General features: G+C 44.3%; 1 protein-coding gene across 1 annotated transcript; it reads left to right on the top strand.

Moving 5' to 3' along the window:
- Positions 1 to 27496, top strand: LOC106592464 (angiopoietin-related protein 7). The gene is made up of 8 exons (XM_045723705.2): positions 1 to 292; positions 6871 to 7748; positions 17775 to 18009; positions 23001 to 23138; positions 23377 to 23470; positions 24171 to 24293; positions 24428 to 24623; positions 26511 to 27496. Exons 2-8 carry the CDS (start codon positions 7179 to 7181, stop codon positions 26655 to 26657), a joined length of 1503 nt encoding a protein of 500 aa, XP_045579661.2. The 5' UTR covers positions 1 to 292; positions 6871 to 7178; the 3' UTR covers positions 26658 to 27496.

The raw sequence follows: 27496 nt of genomic DNA, 5'->3' as shown, positions 1-27496 counted from the left end.
TTACAGTAAGGTAGCTGTGACGCTGTGTAGTCTCATGTCTCTGTGTTGAATCCTATTACAGAGGATTGTGGGGGATAAGATGTCTGCTCAGGACTCTGACACACTGTCGCTTTCCTCTAGAAGACAGAGAGAGAAGCACACACACACACACCTTACACACACACACACACAGAGAGAGAAGCACACACATTTCACACACACAGGGAGACTCACACACACAAAAAAAACATATTTCCAACACTCACTCAGCCTGCTGCTTTTCCAATAAGGAGTTGTCGCCGTCCACAGAAAGGTAGGAAGCATTTTTTTTATCTATCTATCGAGAGAGAGAGTGTGTGTGTGTGAGAGAGAGTGATCATAGAGGGAGAGAGACGGCGAGAGAGGCTTTAAGACTAATGGCAACAAAAAAAGGTCTCTTTATGATAATAGCTGTTTACTGCTGGTTGCTGTGTGAGTGTTGTGTAACAAACGCACACTACTGACCATGGCCACACCCACAAAACAGTTGTTAGTTTTATGGATCTCGATAGCCAGTCTCTTTTCTAAGCTGTTCAGGTCCGATGATGGTGCTGACTCAGGTATGCTAACTAATCCACACCTGAACCGTAGATACTGTATATCACTCAGACACTTGAAGCAGCTGTCAGTGTTAAGAATGATTAGAGTGTTTATGGACACAGGACATTAGTTAAACAAGTTCTATAATCTAAATTAATCTAGCAGGCCACATCCAGAGAGAGTGAGAGAGGGAGAGAGGAAGATATACAGTGGCTTGCGAAAGTATTCACCCCCTTTGGCATTTTTCCTATTTTGTTGCCTTACAACCTGTATCATTTAATTTACACAACATGCCTACCACTTTGAAGATGCAAAATATTTTTGTTATTGTGAAACAAAGAAGAAATAAGACAAAAAAACTGAAAACTTGAGCGTGCATAACTATTCACCCCCCCAAAGTCAATACTTTGTAGAGCTACCTTTTGCAGCAATTACAGCTGCAAGTCTCTTTGGGTATGTCTCTATAAGCTTGGCACATCTAGCCACTGGGATTTTTTTGCCCATTCTTCAAGGCAAAACTGCTCCTGCTCCTTCAAGTTGGATGGGTTCCACTGGTGTACAGCAATCTTTAATTCATACCACAGATTCTCAATTGGATTGTGGTCTAGGCTTTGACTAGGCCATTCCAAGACATTTAAATGTTTCCCCTTAAACCACTCAAGTGTTGCTTTAGCAGTATGCTTAGGGTCATTGTCCTGCTGGAAGTTGAACCTCCGTCCCAGTCTCAAATCTCTGGAAGACTGAAAGAGGTTCCCCTCAAGAATTTCCCTGTATTTAGCACCATCCTTCAATTCTGACCAGTTTCCTAGTCCCTGCTGATGAAAAACATCCCCACAGTATGATGCTGCCACCACCATGCTTCACTGTGGGAATGAGGTCCTTGGGGTGATGAGAGGTGTTGGGTTTGCACCAGACATAGCATTTTCTTTGATGGCCAAAAAGCTACATTTTAGTCTCATCTGACCAGAGTATCTTCTTCCATATGTTTGGGGAGTCTCCCACATGCCTTTTGGCGAACACCAAACGTGTTTGCTTGTTTTTTCTTTAAGCAATGTTTTTTTTCTGGCCACTCTTCCGTAAAGCCCAACTCTGTGGAGTGTACGGCTTAAACTGGTCCTATGGACAGATACTCCAATCTCCACTGTGGAGCTTTGCTGCTCCTTCAGGGTTATCTTTTGGTCTCTTTGTTGCCTCTCTGATTATTGCCCACCTTGCCTGGTCTGTGAGTTTTGGTGGGCGGCCCTCTCTTAGCAGGTTTGTTGTGGTGCCATATTCTTTCTTTTTCTGAATAATGGATTTAATGGTGCTCCGTGGGATGTTCAAAGTTTTGGATATTTTTTTATAACCCAACCCTGATCTGTATTTCTCCACAACATTGTCCCTGAGCTGTTTGGAGAACTCCTTGGTGTTTGTAGTGCCCCTTGCTTAGTGATGTTGCAGACTCTGGGTTCTTTCAGAACAGGTGTGTATATATACTGAGATCATGTGACACTTAGATTGCACACAGGTGGACCTTATTTAACTAATTATGTGACTTCTGAAGGTAATTGGTTGCACCAGATCTTATTTACCGGCTTCATAGCAAAGGGAGTGAAAACATTTGCACACACCACATTTCAGTTTAAAATTTTTGTGCATTTTTTTAAACAAGTAATTTTTTCACCTCACCACTTTTGACTATTTTGTGTATGTCCATTACATGAAATCCAAATAAAAATCTATTTAAATTACAGGTTGTAATGCAACAAAATAGGAAAAACGCCAAGGGGGGTGAATATTTGTGTGTTAAGTCACAGACAATTTACACTACATAACCAAAAGTATGATGACACTGCTCGTCGAACATCTCATTCCAAAATCATGGGCATTAATATGGAGTTGGTCCCCCCTTTGCTGCTATAACAGCCTCCACTCTTGTAGGAAGGCTTTCCACTAGATGTTGGAACATTGTTGTGGGGACTTGCTTCCATTCAGCCACAAGATCATTAGTGAGGTCGGGTACTGATGTTAGGCGATTAGGCCTGGCTCGCAGTCGGCATTCCAATTCGTCCCAAAGGTGTTCGGTGGGGTTGAGGTCAGGGCTCTGTGCAGGCCAGTCAAGTTCTTCCACACCGATCTCAACAAACCATTTCTGTATGGACCTCACTTTCTGCAAGGGGGTATTGTCATGCCGAAAGAGGAAAGGGCCTTACCCAAAGTTGGAAGCACAGAATTGTCTAGAATGTCTTATGCCGTAGTGTTAAGAGTTTTCTTTACTGGAACTAAGGGGCCCAGCCCGTACCATGAAAAACAGCCCCATTCCATTATTCCTCCTCCACCAAACTTTACAGTTGGTACTATGCATTGGGGCAGGTAGCGTTGTCCTGGCATCCACCAAACCCAGATTCGTCCTTCTGACTGCTAGATGGTGAAGCGGGATTCATTACTCCAGAGAACGCATCTCCACTGCTCCAGAGTCCAATGGCAGCGAGCTTTACACCACTCCAGCCGACGCTTGGCATTGCGCATGGTGATCTTAGACTTGTGTGCGGCTGCTTCCAGAGGCGAACAGTTCTTGTGCTGACGTTGCTTCCAGAGGCAGTTGGCAACTCGGTAGTGAGTGTTGCAACCGAGGACCAATCATTTTTACTCACTATGCGCTTCAGCACTCTGTGGTTCTGTTTTGTGAGCTTGTGTGGGCTACCACTTTACGGCTGAGCTGTTGTTGCTCCTAGACGTTTCCACTTCACAATAACAGCACTTACAGTTGACCGGGGCAGCACTAGCAGGGCAGAAATATGATAAACTGACTTGTTGGAAAGGTGACACCCCATTACGGTGCCACGTTGACAGTCACTGAGCTCTTCAATAAGGCCATTCTACGGACAATGTTTGTTTATGGAGATTGCATGGCTGGGTGCTCGATTTTATACACCTGTCAGCAACAGGTGTGGCTGAAAGAGCCAAATCCACTAATTTTAAGGGGTGTCCACATACTTTTGTATATACAGTGCATCTTAATGACAGCCTACAGTGGGGGAAAAAAAGTATTTAGTCAGCCACCAATTGTGCAAGTTTTCCCACTTAAAAAGATGAGAGAGGCCTGTAATTTTCATCATAGGTACACCGCAGCTATGACAGACAAAATGAGAAAAAAAAATCCAGAAAATCACATTGTAGATTTTTTAATGAATTTATTTGCAAATTATGGTGGAAAATAAGTTTTTGGTCACCTACAAACAAGCAAGATTTCTGGCTCTCACAGACCTGTAACTTCTTCTTTAAGAGGCTCCTCTGTCCTCCACTCGTTACCTGTATTAATGGCACTCGTTTGAACTTGTTATCAGTATAAAAGACACCTGTCCACAACCTCAAACAGTCACACTCCAAACTCCACTATGGCCAAGACCAAAGATCTGTCAAAGGACACCAGAAACAAAATTGTAGACCTGCACCAGGCTGAGAAGACTGAATCTGCAATAGGTAAGCAGCTTGGTTTGAAGAAATCAACTGTGGGAGCAATTATTAGGAAATGGAAGACATACAAGACCACTGATAATCTCCCTCGATCTGGGGCTCCACGCAAGATCTCACCCCGTGGGGTAAAAATTATCACAAGAACGGTGAGCAAAAATCTCAGAACCACACGGGGGGACCTAGTGAATGACCTGCAGAGAGCTGGGACCAAAGTAACAAAGCCTACCATCAGTAACACACTACGCCGCCAGGGACTCAAATCCTGCAGTGCCAGACGTGTCCCCCTGCTTAAGCCAGTACATGTCCAGGCCTGTCTGAAGTTTGCTAGAGAGCATTTGGATGATCCAGAAGAGGATTGGGAGAATGTCATATGGTCAGATGAAACCAAAATATAACTTTTTGGTAAAAACTCACCTCGTCGTGTTTGGAGGACAAAGAATGCTGAGTTGCATCCAAAGAACACCATACCTACTGTGAAGCATGGGGGTGGAAACATCATGCTTTGTGGCTGTTTTTCTGCAAAGGGACCAGGACGACTGATCCGTGTAAAGGAAAGAATGAATGGGGCCATGTATCGTGAGATTTTGAGTGAAAACCTCCTTCCATCAGCAAGGGCATTGAAGATGAAACATGGCTGGGTCTTTCAGCATGACAATGATCCCAAACACACTGCCCGGGCAACAAAGGAGTGGCTTCGTAAGAAGCATTTCAAGGTCCTGGAGTGGCCTAGTCAGTCTCCAGATCTCAACCCCATAGAACATCTTTGGAGGGAGTTGAAAGTCAGTGTTGCCCAGCGACAGCTCCAAAACATCACTGCTCTAGAGGAGATCTGCATGGCGGAATGGGCCAAAATACCAGCAACAGTGTGTGAAAACCTTGTGAAGACTTACAGAAAACGTTTGACCTGTGTCATTGCCAACAAAGGGTATGTACAAAGTATTGAGATAGACTTTTGTTATTTACCAAATACTTATTTTCCACCATAATTTGCAAATAAATTCATTAAAAATCCTACAATGTGATTTTCTGGATTTTTTTTCTCATTTTGTCTGTCATCGTTGAAGTGTACCTATGATGAAAATTACAGGCCTCTCTCATCTTTTTAAGTGGGAGAACTTGCACAATTGGTGGCTGACTAAATACTTTTTTCCCCCACTGTATCTAGGGGTTCTTTTTATTTATATATTGTACATTGAGTGGTCGAGTGTAGTGTAGGCCATTTCAGGATGCAGAGGGTTAAACCTTAGTCATCTTAACCGCCCATCTTAACCGCCAATTATGGTCTCTGAAAGGTCTAGAGAGGTCGTAGGAGCGATTAGGTTTGCTGAGGTCTGACCGCATTATACCTATGGAGATGCAGGTCTAAGGAGGTCACATGATCTGTAGAAACGGTGAAGGAATACCAATGGGATACAGAGGGAGAGAAAGTGAGTTGGAGAGGAGAGGAAACAGAAAGAGGGGCAATGATGAAGAGAAGGAGAAAAAAGATAGAAGGAAAGAAAGGAAATTAAAGAAGAAGACAGAGAGAGGGGGGGAGAATAATGCTGAATAAAGGGTAGGTCCAGGAAGTAGTTGTATATAGGCTGTGGGGTCGTAACCTGCTGATCTGCCAAGTGGTGAGTCCATAATGGGATTCTCTTCTCAGAGAGGAAGCTTCCGGTGACACACATCTACAGTGTATTCAGACCCCTTGACTTTTTCCACATCAGAAAGTATTCCTTGACTTTTTCCACATTTTGTGGAATAAATCTTTTTTTCCCCCCTCATCAATCCACACATAATACCCCACAATGACAAAGAGAAAACAGTTTTTTAGTAATTTTTGCTAATTTATTTAAAAAAAATTAAACAGAAATACCTTATTTACTTAACTATTCAGACCCTTTTCTATGAGACTCGAAATTGAGCTCAGGTGCATCCTGTTTCCATTGATCATCCTTGAGATGTTTCTACAACTTGATTGGAGTCCACCTGTGGTAAATTCAATTGATTGGACATGATTTGGAAAGGCATACACCTGTCTACATAAGGTCCCACAGTTAACAGTGCATGTCAGAGCAAAAACGAAGCCGTGAGGTCGAAGGAATTGTCCATAGAGCGCTGAGACAGGATTGTGTTGAAGGACAGATCTGGGGAAGGGTACCAAACATTTCTGCAGCATTGAAGGCCCCAAGAACACAGTTGCCTCCATCATTCTTAAATAGAAGTAGTTTGGAAGCACCAAGACTCTTCCTAGAGCTGGCCACCAGCTGGTCACTCTGACAGAGCTCTAGAGTTCCTCTCTGGAGATGGGAGAACCTTCCAGAAGGACAAACATCTCTGCAGCACTCCACCAATCAGGCCTTTTAGGTAAAGTGGCCAGACGTACGCCACTCCTCAGTAAAAGGCACATGACAGGCCGCTTGGAGTTTGCCAAAAGGCAGCTAAAGGACTCTCCAACCATGAGAAGCAAGATTCTCTGGTCTGATGAGGTTTGTAGGTTTGGTTTGTTTTTAAGCGGCAGGGACTGGGAGACTAGTCCGGATTGAGGGAAAGATGAACGGAGCAAAGTACAGAGCGATCCTTGATGAAAACCTGCTCCAGAGCACTCAGGACCTCCGACTGGGGCGAAGGTTAACCTTCCAACAGGACAACAACCTTAAGCAGGAGAGAGGGGGAGGATAGGCTGTGGACAGGAGAGAGGGGGAAGATGGGCTGTGGACAGGAGAGAGGGGGAGGATGGGCTGTGGACAGGAGAGGCTGTTTTCATTTTCTTCTCAACTTAAATGAATGTATGTTGTTCTCTGCAGTTTGTGTGTGTATATCCTCAGTCAGAATTGTGTGTGTGTGTGTGTGTGTGTGTGTGTGTGTCCTCAGTGAGGCCAGTGAGGATGCTGTCATGAGGAGAGGAGGGTGGCCGGTGAATGGAGGCAGTTTCTCTCCCTGTCCCACTGCACTCCAAGAAGTTTGTCTCCCTGCTGGTCTCTCTGTCTGGAGGGAATAAGAGCCAAGCAGAGCTGGACTGCATGGGACCACAGCTAGCCTGGATGGCTCTGGGTGCAACTGGACCTGGCCTGAGAGAAGACCTAGTCTAAGTTGGTCTAATTTGGAGCCAAGTTTAGGTGAAGCCCCCATGCTGGAGCTGGTCTGAGAGGGTCTTCCTGGACCTGGTTTAGAGGGTCAGGATGAGACCACCTCTCCTGCTGACTGCTGTCTTACTGGCCCTATGGACCGTTGCCCTGGTGACTGGAGACTACACTTACACAGATACACACCAAGACAGAGCTGATGACAGCAACACAGACGGACACAGAGACACCCAATCAGACTCAGGTATAGACATGCCTGCAAAAGACATCCTTCCGGAAACACAGACAGATTCCCACAGGGACACACAGACAGACATACATGATCCATATGATCAACATCCGGACACAAACCCAGACTCACACCCAAACTCCCATCCGGACGTACACGAACACCCAGACAGCCATCGTATCAGCAGTGGTCTGATGCAGTGTGGGGAGTACAGTAACGAGGTGTTGCCTAACGGTCAATGTCGAGTCACAGCCACGCTGCCTCAGCTCCAACACCAGCGCTGCCCAGACATGTTCCGCTGCACTGACGAAGTGTCCTACTGGCTGCAGGAGAACCAGGAGAGGAAGCAGCAGTTGCAGGATCTCCAGGAGACCATCTCCCAGCTACAGGAGGAACTCCGTAGTCACAGGCACCGAATCAAGGTCCTGGAGCTACAGGTAAGTCACAGCCACATGAAACGCATCAAGAGTCCTGGAGCTATAGGTCAGTCACAGCCACATTAAACACATCAAGGTCCTGGAGCTACAGGTCAGTCACAGCCACATTAAACGCATCAAGAGTCCTGGAGCTACAGGTCAGTCACAGCCACATTAAACACATCAAGAGTCCTGGAGCTACAGGTCAGTCACAGTTAGAACTATAACTGGAACTGTAATTCTGAGTTCTAGAACTACAGGGGAGTCAGAGTTCTAGAACTACAGGGGAGTAAGAGTTCTAGAACTACAGGGGAGTCAAGAGTTCTAGAACTACAGGGGAGTCAAGAGTTCTAGAACTACAGGGGAGTCAAGAGTTCTAGAACTACAGGGGAGTCAAGAGTTCTAGAACTACAGGGGAGTCAAGAGTTCTAGAACTACAGGGGGGTCAAGAGTTCTAGAACTACAGGGGGGTCAAGAGTTCTAGAACTACAGGGGAGTCAAGAGTGCTAGAACTACAGGGGAGTCAAGAGTGCTAGGACTGCATACTGTAGGTCTGGAGTGCATGCAGTTCTGGATCCACAAGTTGGTCAATGTGAAGTCACCCCAGGCATGAAACATAGTAGCTTGTTCATGACCATTGATTATTTGTGTACAAATGAGAATTCATGGTACTCCTGCAAGCTAACAGAAAGTAAATCAGAGTGCCCCTCCCTGGGGTTTCGCTCCTCCATACTCCCCCTGGCTGTCTTTGGCAACTGGGTTTGGTGCTTACAGGAAATGCAGGCTACATACAGTACAGCAGGAAGTACAGGCTATATCAGCAGCAGGAAGTACAGGCTACATACAGTACAGCAGGAAGTACAGGCTACAGCAGCATGAAGCACAGGCTACATACAGTGCAGCAGGAAGTACAGGCTACATACAGTACAGCAGGAAGTATAGGCTACAGCAGCAGGAAGTACACACTACATACAGCACAGCAGGAAGCACAGGCTACATACAGTACAGCAGGAAGTAAAGGCTACATACAGTACAGCAGGAAGTACAGGCTGCAGCAGCAGGAAGTGCATGCTACATACAGTACAGCAGGAAGTACAGGCTACATACAGTAGAGCAGGAAGTACATGCTACATACATTACAGCAGAAAGTACAGGCTACAGCAGCAGGAAGTACAGGCTACATACAGTACATCAGGAAGTACAGGCTACAGCAGCAGGAAGTACAGGCTACATACAGTACAGTAGGAAGTACAGGCTGCAGCAGGAAGTACAGGTAACATACACATACAGTACAGCAGGAAGTACAGGCTACATCAGCAGGAAGTACAGGCTACATGCAGTACGGCAGGAATAACAGGCTACATACAGTACGGCATGAAGTACAGGCTACATACATTAAGGCAGGAAGTACAGGCTACATACAGTACGGCATGAAGTACAGGCTACATACATTACGGCAGGAAGTACAGGCTACATACATCAGCAGTGGGAGATATAAGCTAGTGGAAAAATCTCCACATTTTTTAGACACCCTTCCCCGCGGTGGAACGGACTGAAAGTATCCCTAGGACAAGCCACAGTTTAGTTCTTACAGGGCTGTGGGTACTAGGGCCAAAGACAATCACCTCTTTCTCTCTCTCTCCCTTTTCTCTCTCTACTCTCCCTTTTCTCTCTCTACTCTCTCTCTCCCTTTTCTCTCTCTCCTCTCTCTCCCTTTACTCTCTCTCCTATCTCTCCCTTTACCCTCTCTCTCTCTCTCTCTCTCTCCTTCCCTCTCTCCCTCCTCTCGGTTTCTCCTTCCCTCTCTCTCCCTGTACCCTCTCTCTTTCCTCTGTCTCTCCTTCCCACTCTCTCCCTCCTCTCGGTCTCTCCTTCCCTCTCTCTCCCTCTAACCTCTCTCTTTCCTCTCTGTCTCTCCTTCCTTCTCTCTCCCTCCTCTCTCTTTCCTTCCCTCTCTCCTCTCTCTCTCTTTACTCTCTCTCTCTCTCTCTCCTCTCTCTCTTTACTCTCTCTCCTCTCTCTCTTTACTCTCTCTCTCCTCTCTCTCCCTTTACTCTCTCTCTCCTCTCTCTCCCTTTACACTCTCTCTCCCTTTACCCTCTCTCTCCCTTTACCCTCTCTCTCCCTTTACCCTCTCTCTCTCTCCCTCCTCTCTTGGTCTCTCCTTCCCTCTCTCCCTCCTCTCTCTCTCTCCTTCCTTCCCCCTCTCCCCTCTCTCCCTCTACCCTCTCTCCCTCTACCCTCTCTCCCTCTACCCTCTCTCCCTCTACCCTCTCTCTCCCCCTCGCTCTCACTCTACCCTCTCTCTCCTCTCTATTTCCTTCTGTCTCACTCCCTCTACCCTCTCTCTCTCCTCTTTCTCAAGATGGCGCCAACAGAGATGGTCGCCTCGATTCGAGTCCTTAGGAAACTATCCAGTATTTTGTTTTTTATGTATTATTTCTTACATTGTTACCCCAGGAAATTTTAAGTCTTATTACATACAGTCGGGAAGAACTATTGGATATAAGAGCAACGTCAACTTACCAACATTACGACCTGGAATACGACTTTCCTGAAGTGGATCCTCTGTTTGGACCACCACCCAGGCCAATGGATCTAATCCCAGAAGCCGACCCAAGACAATGGTGCCGCAGAAGGGGCAGACGGAGCGGCCTCCTGGTCAGGCTCCGTAGACGTGCATATCGCCCACTGCTCCCGAGTATACTACTCGCCAATGTCCAGTCTCTTGACAACAAGGTAGACGAAAATCAAGACAGGCTTCCCTTCCAGAGAGACATCAGAGACTGTAGCATTCTCTTTTTCACGGAAACATGGCTCTCTCGGGATATGTTGTCGAAATTGGTTCAGCCACCGGGCTTCTCCATGCATTGCACCGACAGAGATAAACACCTCTCTGGGAAAAGGAAGGGCAGGGGTGTATGCTTCCTGATTTAACGGCTCATGGTGTAATCATAACAACATACAGGAACTCAAATCCTTCTGCTCACCCGACCTAGAATTCCTCACATATTAGCTTCCAAGAGAATTCTCGTCAGTTAAAGTCACAGCTGTGTACATTCCCCCTCAAGCAGACACCAAGATGGCCCTAATTAAGGAACTTCACTGGACTCTATGTAAACTGGAAACCAAATATCCTGAGGCTGTGTTTATTGTATCTGGGGATTTCAACCTGTTTTGAGAACAAGGCTACCTAAATTCTATCAGCATATTGATTGCAATACGCCCTGGGGTAATACACTCGACCACTGCTACTCTAACTTCCCCAATGCATACAGAGCCCTCCCCCGCCCTCCCTTTGGCAAATCCGACCATGACGCCATCTTGCTCCTACCATCTTATAGGCAGAAACTCAAACAGGATGTACCAGTGACTAAACCATTCAACACTGGTCTGACCAATCGGAATTCACGCTTCAAGATTGTTTCAATCACGTGGACTGGAATATGTTCCGGTCAGCCTCAGAGAATAACATCGACCTATACGTTGACTTGGTGAGTGAATTTTTAAGGAAGTGCATTGGAGATGTTGTACCGACTGTGACTATTAAAACCTACCCTAACCAGAAACCGTTGGTGGATGGCGGCATTCGCACAACTGAAAGCGCGAACCACCGCATTTAACCATGGAAAGTGGTCTGGAAATATGGCTGAATTTAACCTGTCTGGGAACCCTAGTCAACAGCCAGTGGAATCGCGTCGCGCGAAATACAAATACCTCATAAATGCTATAACTTCAATTTCTCAAACATATGACTATTTTACACCATTTTATAGATACACCTCTCCTGAATCGAACCACGTTGTCCGATTTCAAAAAGGCTTTACAGCAATAGCAAAACATTAGATTATGTTAGGAGAGTACCCAGCCCAAAATAATCACACTGCCATTTTCAAAGCAACTAGCATGCATCACAAATACCCAAAACACAGCTAAATGCAGCACTAACCTTTGACAATCTTCATCAGATGACACTCCTAGGACATCATGTTACACAATACATGCATTTTTTGTTCGATAAAGTTCATATTTATATATAAAAACAGCATTTTACATCGGCGCGTGATGTTCAGAAAATATTTTCCCTCAAATGCTTCCGGTGGATCAGCGCTACAATTTACAAAATTACTATTCGAAAACATTGTTAAAATTTAATATTGTCATTCAAAGAATTATAGATTAACATCTCGTGAATGCAACCGCATTGCCAGATTTAAAAATCACTTTACTGGGAAATCACACTTTGCAATAAACGAGGTGCTATGCTCAGAAAAATAGGCTAGGCAATACAGGTTAGCGCCATCTTGGAACCATCTAAAATCAAATATACTATTGTAAATATTCCCTTACCTTTGATTATCTTCATCAGAAGGCACTTCCAGGAATCCCAGGTCCGCAACAAATGTAGTTTTGTTCTAAAAAGTTAATAATTTATGTCCCAATAGCTCCTTCATGTTAGCGCATTCCGAAGGCTACTCATAATGTACTGAAGCGCGCGGGACTTATTCAAGGCGGACGATTGCATTGTCTTACTAAACGTTTCGGAACGAGAGGGTACCCACGGGCGCCCGCGTCATAGTAGTAATGGCCCTCCCTCTATGACCAACTTTCCAGGCCTCTCGTTCGGTCAGTTTTTACCAGAGAAGACTCAAACCACTTTGTAAAGACTGTTGACATCTAGTGGGAGCCTTAGGAAGTGCTAAATGAATCCTAACTCACGGTGTGTTTCATGGCAAAGTGTTGAAGCTGATTCCACAAATCAGAATTCCACTTCCTGCATGGAATCTTCTCAGGTTTTGGCCTGCCATATGAGTTCTGTTATACTCACAGACACCATTCAAACAGTTTTAGAATCTTTAGAGTGTTTTCTATCCAAATCTACTATGCATATTCTAGTTACTGGGCAGGAGTAGTAACCAGATTAAATTGGGTACGTTTTTTATCCGGCCGTGCAAATACTGCCCCCTAGCCCCAACAGGTTAAACAGTGTAGTTATTCTCTCCGCAAGGCAATCAAACAAGTGAAATTCCGGTACAAGGACAAAGTGGAGTCACAATTCAACGACTCAGACACGAGACGTATGTGGCAGGGTCTACAGGAAATCACGGACTACAAAAACAAAACCAGCCACGTCACGGACACCCACGTCACGCTTCCAGACAAACTAAACACCACCTTTGCCCGCATTGAGGATAATACAGTGCCACCGTCGCGGCCCGCTAACAAGAACTGTGCCCCCCTCCTTCTCTGTGGCCGACTTGAGTAAAATATTTAAACGTGTTAACTCTCGCAAGGCTGCCGGCCCAGACGGCATCCCTAGCCGCGTCCTCAGAGCATACGCAGAGACCAACTGGCTGGTGTGTTTACGGACATATTCAATCGCTCCCTAACCCAGTCTGCTGTCCCCACATGCTTCAAGATGGCCGCCATAGTGCTCAGCCCCCTCCTCCAACTCAATCATCAAGTTTGCAGATGACACAACAGTAGTGGGCTTGATTACCAACAATGACGAGACAGCCAACAGGGAGGAGGTGAGGGCACTCGGAGTGTGGTGTCAGGACTTAAGGAAACAGCAGCGTGAGCACCCCCCATCCACATTGAAGGGACAGCAGTGGAGAAAGTGGAAAGTTTTAAGTTCCTCAGCGTACATATCAACGACAAACTGAAATGGTCCACCCACACAGTGTGGTGAAGGCGCAACAGCGCATCTTCAACCTCAGGAGGCTGAAGAAATTTGGCTTGTTACCCAAAACCCTGACTAACTTTTACAGATCCTCAATCGAGAGCATCCTGTAGGGCTGTACCACAGCCTGGTATGGCAACTGCTCCGCCCTCAACCGCAAGGCTCTCCAGAGGGTGGTGCGGTCTGCACAACACATCACCAGGGGCAAACTACCTGCCTACAGCACCCAAAGTCACAGAAAGGCAAAAAGATCATTAAAGACAACAACCACCCGAGCCACTGCCTGTTCACCCCGCTGCCATCCAGAAGGCGAGGTCAGTACAGGTGCGTCAAAGCTGGGACCGAGAGACAGAAGCTGTTTTCAATCTCAAGGCCATCAGACTGCTAAACAGCAATCACTAACTCAGAGAGGCTGCTGCCTACACTGAGACCCAATCACTGGCCACTTCAATAAATGGATCACGAGTCACTTTAAACAATGCCACTTTCATGTTGTTTACATATCTTACATTACTCATATCATATGTATATACTGTACTCTATACCATCTATCGCACCTTGCCTATGCCGCTCGGCCATCGCTCATCCATATATTTATATGTACATATTCTCATTCACTCCTTTTAGATTTGTGTGTATTACGTATTTGTTGGGGAACTTGTTATATACTACTACACTGTCAGAACTAGAAGCACAAGCATTTCGCTACACTCGCATTATCATCTGCTAACCATGTGACCAATAAAATGGGATTTGATTTCTCTCTCTCTCTCACTCCCCCTTCCTCTCTCTCCCACTGCTGGCTTGCCTCTAAAGCTAAGCAGGGTTGGTCCTGGAAGTAGTGTTGAAGGGCCAGTAGGGGCACTCTTCCTCTGGTTTTCAGATCAAATCCCAATGTCCCAGGTCAGTAATGGGGACATTGCCCTGCGTAGGGTGCTGTCTTTTGGATGGGATGTTAAAATGGGTGTCCTGAATCTCTTGTGGTCATTCAAAATCCCATGGCACTTATCGTAAGAGGTTTTAACCCTGCCATACTGGCTACATTCCCAACCTAGCCACCTAATCATCCCCTAATTGGCACATATCACTCCTCACCTGTCCACCTGATAGCTGATATGTGGTGAGCGTTCTGGCGCAAATTGGTTGCCAATTTGAGGGTATTTTTCATCCATATCAGGTGAACAGTTTAGAAATTACAGCACTTTTTTCTACATTTTAGGGGAGAAAAAGTATTGAGAGGGAAGGATAGAATACGTTTCTAAACACTGCTACCATGATTACTGATAGTCCTGTATGAATCATGCATAATGATGAGTGAGAAAGTTACAGAAGCACAAATATCATACTCCCCTCTAAAAATGCTAACCTCCCCTGCTATTGTAATGGTGAGAGGTTAGCATGTCTTGAGGGTATGTTATTTGTGTCTGTAACTTTCTCATTCATCATTATTCACGATTCATTCAAGATTATCCGTTATCATGGTTGCATCCATATTCATGTAGACGTGTTTAGAAACATATTCTATCCTTATTTACAATAAAAGTTACTCCAAAATGCACAATACATTATTTATCATTAATTTCTATTGGGCACAAAATAATCTGAAATACAACCTAAATAAACAGCAAATGCATCCAACAAATTTGAAGAGTCGCAAGTTTGATGTAGTCGTTGCGTGCTATATATACAGTACCAGTCAAAAGTTTGGACACACCTACTCATTCAAGGGGTTTTCTTTATATGTACTATTTTCTACACTGTAGAATAATAGTGAAGACATCAAAACTATGAAATAACACATATGGAATCATGTACTAACCAAAACAAGTGTTAAGCAAATCAAAATATATATAAAAAAATGTGATTCTTCAAAGTAGCCACACTTTGCCAAGACTGTGCAAAGCTGTCATTAAGGCATTCTCTCAACCAGCTTCACCTGCAATGCTTTTCCAAAAGTCTTGAAGGAGTTCCCACATATGCTGAGCTCTTGTTGGCTGCTTTTCCTTCACTCTGCTGTCCAACTCATCCCAAACAATCTCAATTGGGTCGGGTGATTGTCGAGGCCAAGTCATCTTATGCAGCACTCCATCACTCTCCTTCTTGGTCAAATAGCCCTTACACAGCCTGGAGGGGTGTTGGGTCATTGTCCTGTTGAAAACAAATGATAGTCCCGCTAAGCGCAAACCAGACAGAATGGCGAATGGCTGCAGAATGCTGTGGTAGCCATGTTGGTTAAGTGTGCCTTGAATTCTAAATAAATCAGACAGTGTCACCAGCAAAGTACCCGCACACCTCTTCCTCCATGCTTCACGGTGGGAACTAAACATGCAGAGATCATCCGTTCACCTACTCTGCCTCTCACAAAGACACGGCGATTGGAACCAAAAATCTCAAATTTTGACTCATCAGACCAACGGACAGATCTCCTCCGGTCTAATGTCCATTGCTCATGTTTCTTGGCCCAAGCAAGTCTCTTCTTCTTATTGGTGTCCTTTAGTAGTGGTTTCTTTGCAGCAATTCAACCATGAAGGCCTGATTCACACAGTCTCCTCTGAACAGTTGATGTTGAGGTGTGTGTTACTTGAACTCTGTGAAGCATTGATTTGGGCTGAAGAATCTCAAATATGAGAAAAAAGAAGGAACCCACACACTGCACTTGATAGTATCACTGCTCTGGATAGTATCACCGCTCTGGATAGTATCACCGCTCTGGATAGTATCACCGCTCTGGATAGTATCACCGCTCTGGATAGTTTCACTGCTCTGGATAGTTTCACTGCTCTGGATAGTATCACTGCTCTGGATAGTATCACTGCTCTGGATAGTTTCACTGCTCTGGATAGTATCACTGCTCTGGATAGTATCACTGCTCTGGATAGTTTCACTGCTCTGGATAGTTTCACTGCTCTGGCTAGTATCACTGCTCTGGATAGTATCACTGCTCTGGATAGTATCACTGCTCTGGATAGTATCACTGCTCTTTAATAAGCTTTACGTATCAGCCTCACGGTCTTTGTCAGAATCTCAAATATAAAATATATAAATATTTGTTTAACACTTTTTGGGTTAATACGTGATTCCATAGTTTTGATGCCTTCACAATTATTCTACAATGTAGAAAATAGTAAAAATAAAGAAAAACCATGGAATGAGTAGGTTTGTCCAAACCTTGGAATGGTACTGTGTATATATGGGACGAAATGCTTAACTTTTTACCACTTTAATACACATATAAGTGAGTTTGTCACAATACATTTGGTCCCATAAAATGGGGGGACTATGCACAAAAAAGTGCTGCAAATTCTAAACAGTTCTAAACAGTGAAAATACACTAAATTTAAAGCTGACAGTCTGCACTTTAACCTCATAGTCATTGTATAATTTCAAATCCAAAGTGCTGGAGTACAGAGCCAAAACAAAAATGTGTCACTGTCCCCATACTTTTGGAGCTCACTGTAAATCCAATTAATTAATTACACTTACTCCCGCTCTCTCTCCCTCCCCCTTCCTCAACCCTCCACCCTGTCCCCTCTGTCTTGAATCCAACTCAGCTCTTTATGCCAATGGTAGCTTCCCCTACCTCCCCCCTCTTCCTCTGTGTTGTGAGTGATCTTAGTCAAGGCAGACACCTTTAAATCCTGGTAGGTATTAAGGACCTGCTCACAGCAGGTGGTCATATGAGACACGGTCCTAGCATGACCACGAGCAATATCATGACATGCACAACATTTTAAGCAACACATGACAATGTTCAAAACCCTCCCTCTCTACCCCACCTCCCTCCCTCGCTCCCTTTCTACCCTCCCTCCCTCCCTCTCTACCCACCCACCTCCCTCCCTCCCTCTCACCTCCCTCCCTCCCTCTCTACCCCACCTCCCTCTTTCCATCCTTCCATCTCTACCCCACCTCCCTCCCTCCCTCCCTCCCTCTCTCCATCCTTCCATCTCTACCCCACCTCCCTCCCTCCCCACCTCCCTCTCTCCCTCCCTCCCTCCCTCCCTCCCTCTCTCCATCCTTCCATCTCTACCCCACCTCCCTCCCTCCCCACCTCCCTCTCTCCCTCTCTACCCCACCTCCCTCCCTCCCTCCCTCCCTCCCTCCCTCCCTCCCTCCCTCCCTCCCTCCCTCCCTCCCTCCCTCCCTCCCTCCCTCTCTCCCCAATCTATTTAAATACTACTTTGACTCTGAATGTTGTAGGTAAAACAATGTTGTTATTAACAGTGAGAGAGTTATTTTATTTACCAAGCAACAAATTGTGTTTTCCAATTTATCAAAAACCTACTGATAACTATCTCTCTGTCTCTCCCACACTCCTCTCTTCCAATCTCTCTCTCTCTCTCTCTCTCTCTCTCTCTCTCTCTCAGGGTGAGGAGAGGAACAACGTGAACGAGTCTTTAGAGGAGCGTTTCAGAGTGTTGGAGCTACAGTACGCTGAGGCTGACAGCCTGCTGCACACCCATAGTTCCATCCTGTTTGATCTGCAGACTCAGGTCCGGAACCTAACCATGACGGTGGAACGAATTAAACGTAACCCCGGCTGCATGATCAACATTGTCAGGACCAGTCCTCTGCTCAGCGCCCAGGAGGCCCTTCACCCAGGTGCACACACACACACACACACACACACACACACACACACACCATTATAATGAGTGTCCAATGCATAACAACCGTTTAGAGAACCATGTCCAATTTTTGTCCACCAGTTAGGACTTGAACGTCAGCAGCATGGACAGGTGGGTTAACACACACACACACACACACACACACACACACACACACACACACACACACATACAGAGACACACACACACACATACAGAGACACACACACACACATACAGAGACACACACACACATACAGAGACACACAGACACACACAATGATACAACGGGGATGCATCCCACTGGGCACAGACATCAATTCAACGTCTATTCCACATTGGTTCAATGTAATTTAATTGAAATGACGTGGAAACAATATTGATTCAACAAGTGTGTTCCCAGTGCGATCTGTCTTTTTGACTGCTAGTTATTGATGCTAGACAGACAGGTGGGTGTGACAGTGGAGGCTGTTGAGGGGAGGACGGGCTCATAATAAAGGCTGGAACGGCGGAAAATGGAATGGCATCAAACCATGTGTTTTGATGTATCTGATAACATTCCAGTTATTCGGCTCCAGACATTACCACGAGCCCGTCCTCCCAAATGAAGGTGCCACCAACCCCCTGTGGTGTCTAGGGGTCTAGCCCTAACTGCACTGAACTGGGGTACATAAGAACTTGTTGTTACTAATAGTTTGTTTAGAGCTTTTACAAATGGACTATCCAAATGAAGTGTTACCAAGTAATTCATTGTCTTATCCCTCGATCTTGCTGACATGGGTGGAACCATGTGATCCTTCCTTAACTCATAGAAAGTCCCAGCCAGTTGACTACTTCGAAATGGTTAAAGTTCTCAATGACGCTGCCCATGCTAAAACAGGCTTTTTCATAAGTGCGCCTTCTATCCAACTCTATGATAACAAGTTATCCTTGTTCAGAAATCTTGATGTAAAACATTTACTTTTACGTCATTTAGCAGACGCTCTTATCCAGAGAGACTTACAGTAGTGAGTCATTTTTCATATTTTTCTGAACTGGTCCCCCATGGGAATCGAACCCACAACTCTGGCGTTGCAAGTGCCATACTTAGAACTTCACATACTTTGACCCTGTTGAGTGATGTCATACTCTGTGATGTCATTCTCTCTGATGTCATACTCTCTGAGCCCATGCCCCAGACAGACAGAACAACAACACCAGCAGAGAAACAGCATCACCCCTCATTATGAAATGATACTTCTTCAGTAATGAGGTAGTGGCGTACACAGGGCTCAGTCCCCGTCTTCATACAGACATCTACTGCACTAGTCTACACGGCTCAGTCCCCGTCTTTATACAGCCATCTACTGTAGTCGTCTATAGGGCTCAGTCCCCGTCTTCATTCAGACATCTACTGCAGTAGTCTATAGGGCTCAGTCCCCGTCTTTATACAAACATCTACTGCACTAGTCTATAGGGCTCAGTCCCCGTCTTCATACAGACATCTACAGCAGTAGTCTATAGGGCTCAGTCCCCGTCTTCATACAGACATCTACTGCACTAGTCTATAGGGCTCAGTCCCCGTCTTCATACAGACATCTACAGCAGTAGTCTATAGGGCTCAGTCCCCGTCTTCATACAGACATCTACTGCAGTAGTCTATAGGGCTCAGTCCCCGTCTTTATACAAACATCTACTGCACTAGTCAATAGGGCTCAGTCCCCGTCTTTATACAGACATCTACTGCAGTAGTCTATAGGGCTCAGTCCCCGTCTTTATACAAACATCTACTGCACTAGTCTATAGGGCTCAGTCCCCGTCTTCATACAGACATCTACAGCAGTAGTCTATAGGGCTCAGTCCCCGTCTTCATTCAGACATCTACTGCACTAGTCTATAGGGCTCAGTCCCCGTCTTCATACAGACATCTACTGCACTAGTCTATAGGGCTCAGTCCCCGTCTTCATACAGACATCTACTGCACTAGTCTATAGGGCTCAGTCCCCGTCTTCATACAGACATGTACTGTAGTTAATCATTACATACTGTATCAAACACTTGTTAACTGAAATGGAGAGTGTGGAAAAAAGGCCAAGGACTTGTTAATAGCGCAGACAACATTTGGACAAATCACACAAACGTCAACCTTTTCATTTGTTAAAACCAGTCACAACTGGTTTAATCTTTACCCTGTTAAAACCAGTCACAATTGGTTTAATCTTTACCCTGTTAAAACCAGTCACATCCAGTTTAACCTTTAACCAGTTAAAACCAGTCACATCCAGTTTAACCTTTAACCAGTTAAAACCAGTCATATCTGGTTTAATCTGTAATCTGTTCAAACCAGTCACAGCTGGTTTAATCTTTAATCTGGTTAAAACAGTCACATCTGGTTTATTCCTTAATCTGGTAAAAACAGTCACACCTGGTTTAATCTTAAATCTGTTAACAGTTACACCTGGTTTCATCTGTAATCTGGTCAAAACAGTCACATCTGGTTTAATCTGTAATCCATTAAAAACAGTCACACCTGGTTTAATCCATTAAAAACAGTCACATCTGGTTTAATCTGTAATCTGGTAAAAACAGTCACATCTGGTTTAAATCTGTTAAGGCCAGGCACCACAGGCTAATAGGGATTTTTGTTCTTCTTTACTCTCATCAGACAAACTTTACCGGTTGAAAGTATACATAAATACAATATGTTATTGTATTACAAGTTGTATTTATTTGAACATTTAAATACTAAATATGAGAATCTGTTTTTTAACACATTGCTTCAAGGCAGAATGGTTTTTTTTTAAATTATTATTGTGATAATACACTCAATGGTCAGACTTTTACAAATTAGTTCATCAAAAATATTGTCATTTTCATGGTATTATTTAAAAAACACTATTCACATGTATGACGGATGCTTATTTTGCATATATTTACACATAAAATGACACAAGATATTTAAAAAATCCTCTGTAAAAGTGTGACTATAAAGACCTAAGAACCTGTGTGTAGAATAATGGGAATGTACGTCCTTTGAAGACTGAGAAAAATGAATTGGCGCACCGGGAAGATGTCATTTTGAGAAAATGCAATTTTCCATAAATATGACCATTTATGTCACATTAATTCAACTCTTATTCATATATCACTTCAGAACTGACAAATAAACATAAAATATACCTTTTACCAATACATTAGCACGTTTAATAGATTTGTTTCAAGCAATATAGCATATGCTTTGAATACTGGTCTGTTGGGCAAATATGCAGTTTTGGGCAAATTCTCATATCACTTTGCTCAATTTGTCACATACAAGGATTTTGTATGGCTGTTGAAATGTGCAGAACATTAATCAGCTATGCCTGCCCCATATGTAAGGCCCTCTGAGTTGTCGCTGGTGACGCTTTACTTTCTTAACTATGTCATGGGACCTGCGCCTAAGCTTGACACACTCCAATGAAGCAGCATCAGGTCTCACAACTCCTCTCTGATTGCTCCAGTGTCACCAAAGTGCTGTCTAGTCACAATTTGTTCATCACATTTGTTTTAAATCTTCTTAGGGCTAGGCCCCTTTCTTTCTCAATTTCCGCCTGAATGACGTGCCCAAAGTAAACTGCCTGTTGCTCAGGCCCTGAAGCCAGGATATGAATATAATTGGTACCATTGGAAAGAAAACACTTTGAAGTTGTAGAAATGTTAAAATAATGTAGGAGAATATAACACAATAGATATGGTAGGAGAAAATCCAAAGAAAAACCAACCAGAATTTATTTTTGAGAGAGACCATGCTCTTACAAAGGCACGTATAAGGTCATACTGGAAACTAGCTCCCAGGATGCAATTCCTATGGCTTCCACAGGGTGTCAGCAGTCTATGTTCAAGTTTACAGGCTTGTAACTTCAAAAACGAAGAAGAAATATCAGTTTTAGAACAAGGACACAGTCTTGGAATATGAAGACAGGACGCACCTGCTAAAATAGGTTTCCTATTGAACATACTACTTTCCGTAAGAAGTAGAATAGTTTGATTACATTTTAGGGTATCTGAGGAGTAAATAGAAACCTATTTTGACTTGTTGAAACAAAGTTTAGGGTAGATTTTTGGATTCCTTTCTCTGCATGTTGAACGAGTGAATTACTCAAATCGATGGCGCCAACTAAACTGACTTTTTGGGATATAAAGAAGGATTTTATCTAACAAAACAACACTACATGTTATAGCTGGGACCCTTTGGATGACAAATCAGAGGAAGATTTTCAAAAAGTAAGTGAATATTTATTCGCTATTTGTGAATTTATGAATCCTGTGCCGGTGGAAAGATATTTTGATGTGGGGCGCCATCCTCAAACAATCCCATGGCATGTTTTCACTGTAATAGCTACTGTAAATCGGACAGTGCAGTTAGATTAACAAGAATTTAAGCTTTCAACCGATATAAGACACTTATGTACCTCAATGTTTAATATCCATAATATTTATGATTATTTATTTGAAATGCATGCCCTCCAGTTTCAACGACAGTTGTCCCGCTAGCAGGATGCCTAGCCCTAAGAAGTTGTTTAACAGATTGTGATTTTCCTTCCATTGGCAATTTTCTGATTTTGGGATATTTTGCAACTATAACTTCTATACTTTCATAAAATTTACAAAATTGGCAATATGGTTGCGATGCCCCAAAACTGTATTCGTGGGCAAGTGCTGCATTGACGGAGCAGCCAGTATGGCAGTAGCCACGTTCACTGAGGGAGCCACTGCTAAAATTGAGAAAAAAGGGGCCTAGCCCTAAGAAGTCACACCTGGTTTAATCTGTAATCTGTTAAAAACCACTCACAGCTGGTCTTTTTTCCTACCTATTCTTCCTCAATGCTGCTGCTGGAAACACGCATAATCATTGCAATAGTGTTTTATATTCTAAATTCTAAATGTATTTATTAACTCACGTGTGTGTGTGTGTGTGTGTGTGTGTGTGTGTGTGTGTGTGTGTGTGTGTGTGTGTGTGTCTTCCAGAGGTGCAGCATGTGAGAAACTGTCCAATAGACTGTGCATCACTGTACTATAACGGGGTGTATCGGTCCGGTGTCTACACAGTGGTTCCCTCTCTGAGCTCCCATCCTGTAGAAGTCTACTGTGACATGGACACAGAGGGTAAGACTCACACACACATTTGATAATAGGGTTGTAAAATTCTGAAAATTTTACAACCTGGATTTTTGGAAAACCAGGGAATTCTGGGAAAGTTCACAGAATTTTGTAACCCTATTATCAAATGTGTAAAGCATTCTTAGTACATCATCAGTGACCTTTTCATGGGCTAGACCTCCTTGGTGTAATGGCTAACGTTGGTCTGACAAACAAGGTATGGGTCTCCTCTCTCCTGTGTCAGGTGGTGGTTGGACGGTGTTTCAGCGGCGTCAGGATGGGAAGGTGAACTTCAATAGAGGCTGGCAAGACTATAAGGAGGGTTTTGGAGAGCTCAGGTATGTCATATTAATTGATTAATTGTCAAGTTAATTAGATTAAGCTAATTAGTTCATTCACATTTAATGAGTTAGTTTGGTAATTGACTGTTACTGATTGGCCAGCAAGATATGAATTCTACTCACTAGTGTTCCAAGGTCTGAATCAGTGTCTGATTTCAGAGGGAAAGAATGAAAACCGGATGTTATATTTTTGTTCGTTTTATTGTTAGTTTGTCGTTTCTTTTTATGTATGGGTGGTCCTCCGTACCTCAGTTGGTAGAGCATGGCGCTTGCAACGCCAGGATAGTGGGTTTGATTCCTGGGTCCACCTATATGTACAATATATGCAAGCATGAGTGTACGTCTCTTTGGATAAAAGTTAAATAGCATATATTATTTGTAAAGTATTTTGCAAAAATTGTGTGAAATGTAGATTGAATGAAGTTTGTTGTGGTTTAGTTGTGAGGTCTGAGTATGAGACTGACTCCCCTGTAATAGTACTCCGACTCCCCTGTAATAGTACTCCGACTCCCCTGTAATAGTACTCCGACTCCCCTGTAGTAATAGTACTCCGACTCCCCTGTAATAGAAATCCGACTCCCCTGTAATAGAACTCCGACTCCCCTGTAATAGAACTCCGACTCCCCTGTAATAGAACTCCGACTCCCCTGTAATAGAACTCCGACTCCCCTGTAATAGAACTCTGACTCCCCTGTAGGTCTGAGTACTGGCTGGGGAATGAACACATTCACCACCTGTCCACCCAGGGAGACTACAGTCTCAGGATAGACCTGGAGGACTGGACACATCACCACAAACATGCCTTCTACCAGAGCTTCAGGTATAGTAAAACACACACACACGTTATCCTACCTGCCTGCATGTGTGAGCGTGTTAACACTCTCGTGTGTGTGTGTGTGTGTGTGTGTGTGTGTGTGTGTGTGTGTGTGTGTGTGTGTGTGTGTGTGTGTGTAGTATTGAAGATGAGGAGAATCACTACCGCCTGCATGTGTCAGGCTACAGTGGGACAGTAGAAGACTCGTTCAGCTGGTACCATGATAAACAGGACTTCAGTACTCCAGACACGGGGGATATCTGTGCTGAGATCTCACACGCTGGCTGGTGGTACCACCAGTGTTTCTATGCCAATCTCAATGGAGTCTACTACAAGGTAGCACACACACACACACACACACGGAAAGAATTCAGGCCTCTTGACCTTTTCCACATTTTGTTACAGCCCTATTCTAAAATGGATTTACATTGTTGTTGTTTTTCTCGATCTACACACAATACGCCATAATGACAAAGCCAAAACAGTTTTATTTAAAAAAAATTGCAAATGTTTAATAAACTGAAATCACATTTAAATAAGTATTCAGACCCTTTACTCAGTACTTTGTTGAAGCACCTTTGGCAGCGATTACAGTCTCGATTCTTCTTTGGTATGATGCTACAAACTTGACACACCTGTATTTGTGGAGTTTCTCCCATTCTTCTATGCAGATCCTCTCAAGCTCTGTCAGGTTATTTTTAGGTCTCTCCAGAGATGTTGGATTGGGTTCATGTCCGGGCTCTGACTCGGCTACTCAAGGACATTCAGGGACTTGTCGGGAAGCCACTCCTGCGTTGTCTTGGCTGTGTGCTTATGGTCATTGTCCTGCTGGAAGGTGAACCTTCGCCACAGTCTGAGGTCCTGAGCGCTCTGGAGCAGGTTTTCATCAAGGATCTCTCTGTACTTTGATCCGTTCATCATTCCCTCAATCCTGACTAGTCTCCCAGTCCCTGCCGCTGAAAAACATCCCCACAGCATTATGCTGTCACTACCATGCTTCACCGTAGGGATGGTGCCAGATTTCCTCCAGACGTGACGTTTGGCATTCAGGCCAAAGTGTTCCATTTTAGTTTAATCAGACCAGAGAATCTTGTTTCTCATAGTCTAAGAGTCCTTTAGGTGCCTTTTGGCAAACTCCAAGCGGGCTGTCATGTGGCTTTTTACTGAGGAGTGGCGTCCGTCTGGACACTTTATGGGCTCCCGAGTGGTGCAGATTTCTAAGGCACTGCATCTCAGTGCTAGAGGCGTCACTACAGATCCTGGTTTGATTCCAGGCTGTATCACAACTGGCCATGATTGGGAGTCCCATAGGCCGGTGCACAACTGGCCCAGCATCGTTAGGGTTAGGTTTTTTTAAATAAGAATTTGTTCTTAACTGACTTGCTTAGTTAAGTGAAGGTTCAATAAAATAAATAAACATTGGTGGAGTGCTGCAGAGATGGTTGTCCTTCTGAAAGGTTCTTCCATCTCCACAGAGGAACTCTGGAGCTCTGTCAGAGTGACCAGAGTGACCAAGGCCCATCTCCCCGATTGCTCAGTTTGGCTGGGCGGCTAGCTTTAGGAGGAGTCTTGGTGGTTCCAAACTTCTTCTGTTTAAGAATGATGGAGGCCACTGTGTTCTTGGGGACCTTCAATACTGCATAAATGTTTTGGTACCCTTCCCCAGATCTGTGCCGCGACACATCTGGTCTCGGAGCTCTATGAACAATTCCTTCGTCCTCATGGCTTGGTTTTTGCTCTGACGTGCCTTATCAACTGTGGGACCTTACATAGACAGGTGTGCATTTCCAAATAATGTCCAATCAATTGAATTTACCACAGATGGACTCAAATCAAGTTGTAGAAACATCTCAAGGATGATCAACGGAAACGGGATGCTCTTGAGCTCAATTTTGAGTCTCATAGCAAATACTGATGTAATACTTATGTAAATGTGATATTTCCGAAATTCTTTTTATTTTTATACATTTGCAATAATTTCTAAAAACCTGTTTTGCTTTGTCATTATGGTGTATTGTGTGTCATTTTAGAATAAGGCTGTAACGTAACAAAATGTGGAAAAAGTCAAAGCGTCTGAATACTCTCTGAATGCACTGTACACAAACAAATTGCAGCCAAAACAAAAGGTTATTTGCATCAGATGTGGTAGTCCATTTATTTATTTATTTATGTGTGTGTGTGTGTGTGTGTGTGTGTGTGTGTGTGTGTGTGTGTGTGTTCCAGGGCGGGCGGTACTCATCTAAAGCCAAGACTCTGCTGGGTCCTGATGGTGTAGTATGGTACAGCTGGAAAGATTCAGACTACTACTCTCTCAGGAAGACCTCTATGATGATACGACCTAGAACCTTCAGACCACGCCTGTCACCGTGACGACAGCCGCGACCGACACACCGTCGGACCGTGGGAGACCTGCTGAGGTCGCTTCTGACGTCACCGTGGGATGGGACGTAGGATTGTCGTGATGTTACAGGAAGAGGTCGAAGAAGGATTAAGGCCATTGGCTGAGGGCTCATGAGAGAAGTCCCATCCCTACCAGTGGGCCAAGAGGACTGGAGAAGACACGAGGAGAACGCTGCAATGGGATTGTGTCCAACTGTTCATGGAGTCTAAGAGAGAGTGTATGTGCTTTCTTTCTACTTTTGAAATACTGTTCCCAGGAGCCCTCAGACAAACTGTCCTGCTCTTCCACTGGAGGGCCTTACACAAACTGTCCTGCTCTTCCACTGGAGGGCCATACACAAACTGTCCTGCTCTTCTACTGGAGGGCCTTACACAAACGTTCCTGCTCTTCCACTGGAGGGCCTTACACAAACTGTCCTGCTCTTCCACTGGAGGGCCTTACACAAACTGTCCTGCTCTTCCACTGGAGGGCCTTACACAAACTGTCCTGCTCTTCCACTGGAGAGATTTACAACACTGGAAATACATACGTACTGTACATTCTGCCCTGCTATTCCTCTGTCTATACTGTGAATACTTACTGTGAATGTCAGTTTCTGTCAACTGTCTTGTTACTGCTTCATTCGCTATGAGATCTGCAGTCGTGATAAAGTAAGTACACCCTCATATTTGGACACATGAATATTTGAGCTAAATTCAAACCACATTCATTGATAAAGGTAACCCAATTGAACAAATCACCCCACCCAAAAAATGTATTACAAAAATGTTATGCAATTAAAATAAATTATATTTTCTTATGTGGAAAA

This window comes from Salmo salar, chromosome 09, assembly GCF_965601325.2.
Source record: "Salmo salar chromosome 09, fSalSal1, whole genome shotgun sequence".
In the NCBI taxonomy this organism is placed as follows: domain Eukaryota; kingdom Metazoa; phylum Chordata; class Actinopteri; order Salmoniformes; family Salmonidae; genus Salmo; species Salmo salar.
Note: the sequence above shows the minus strand (reverse complement) of the source record. Positions and strands in the feature narration are given on the sequence as shown.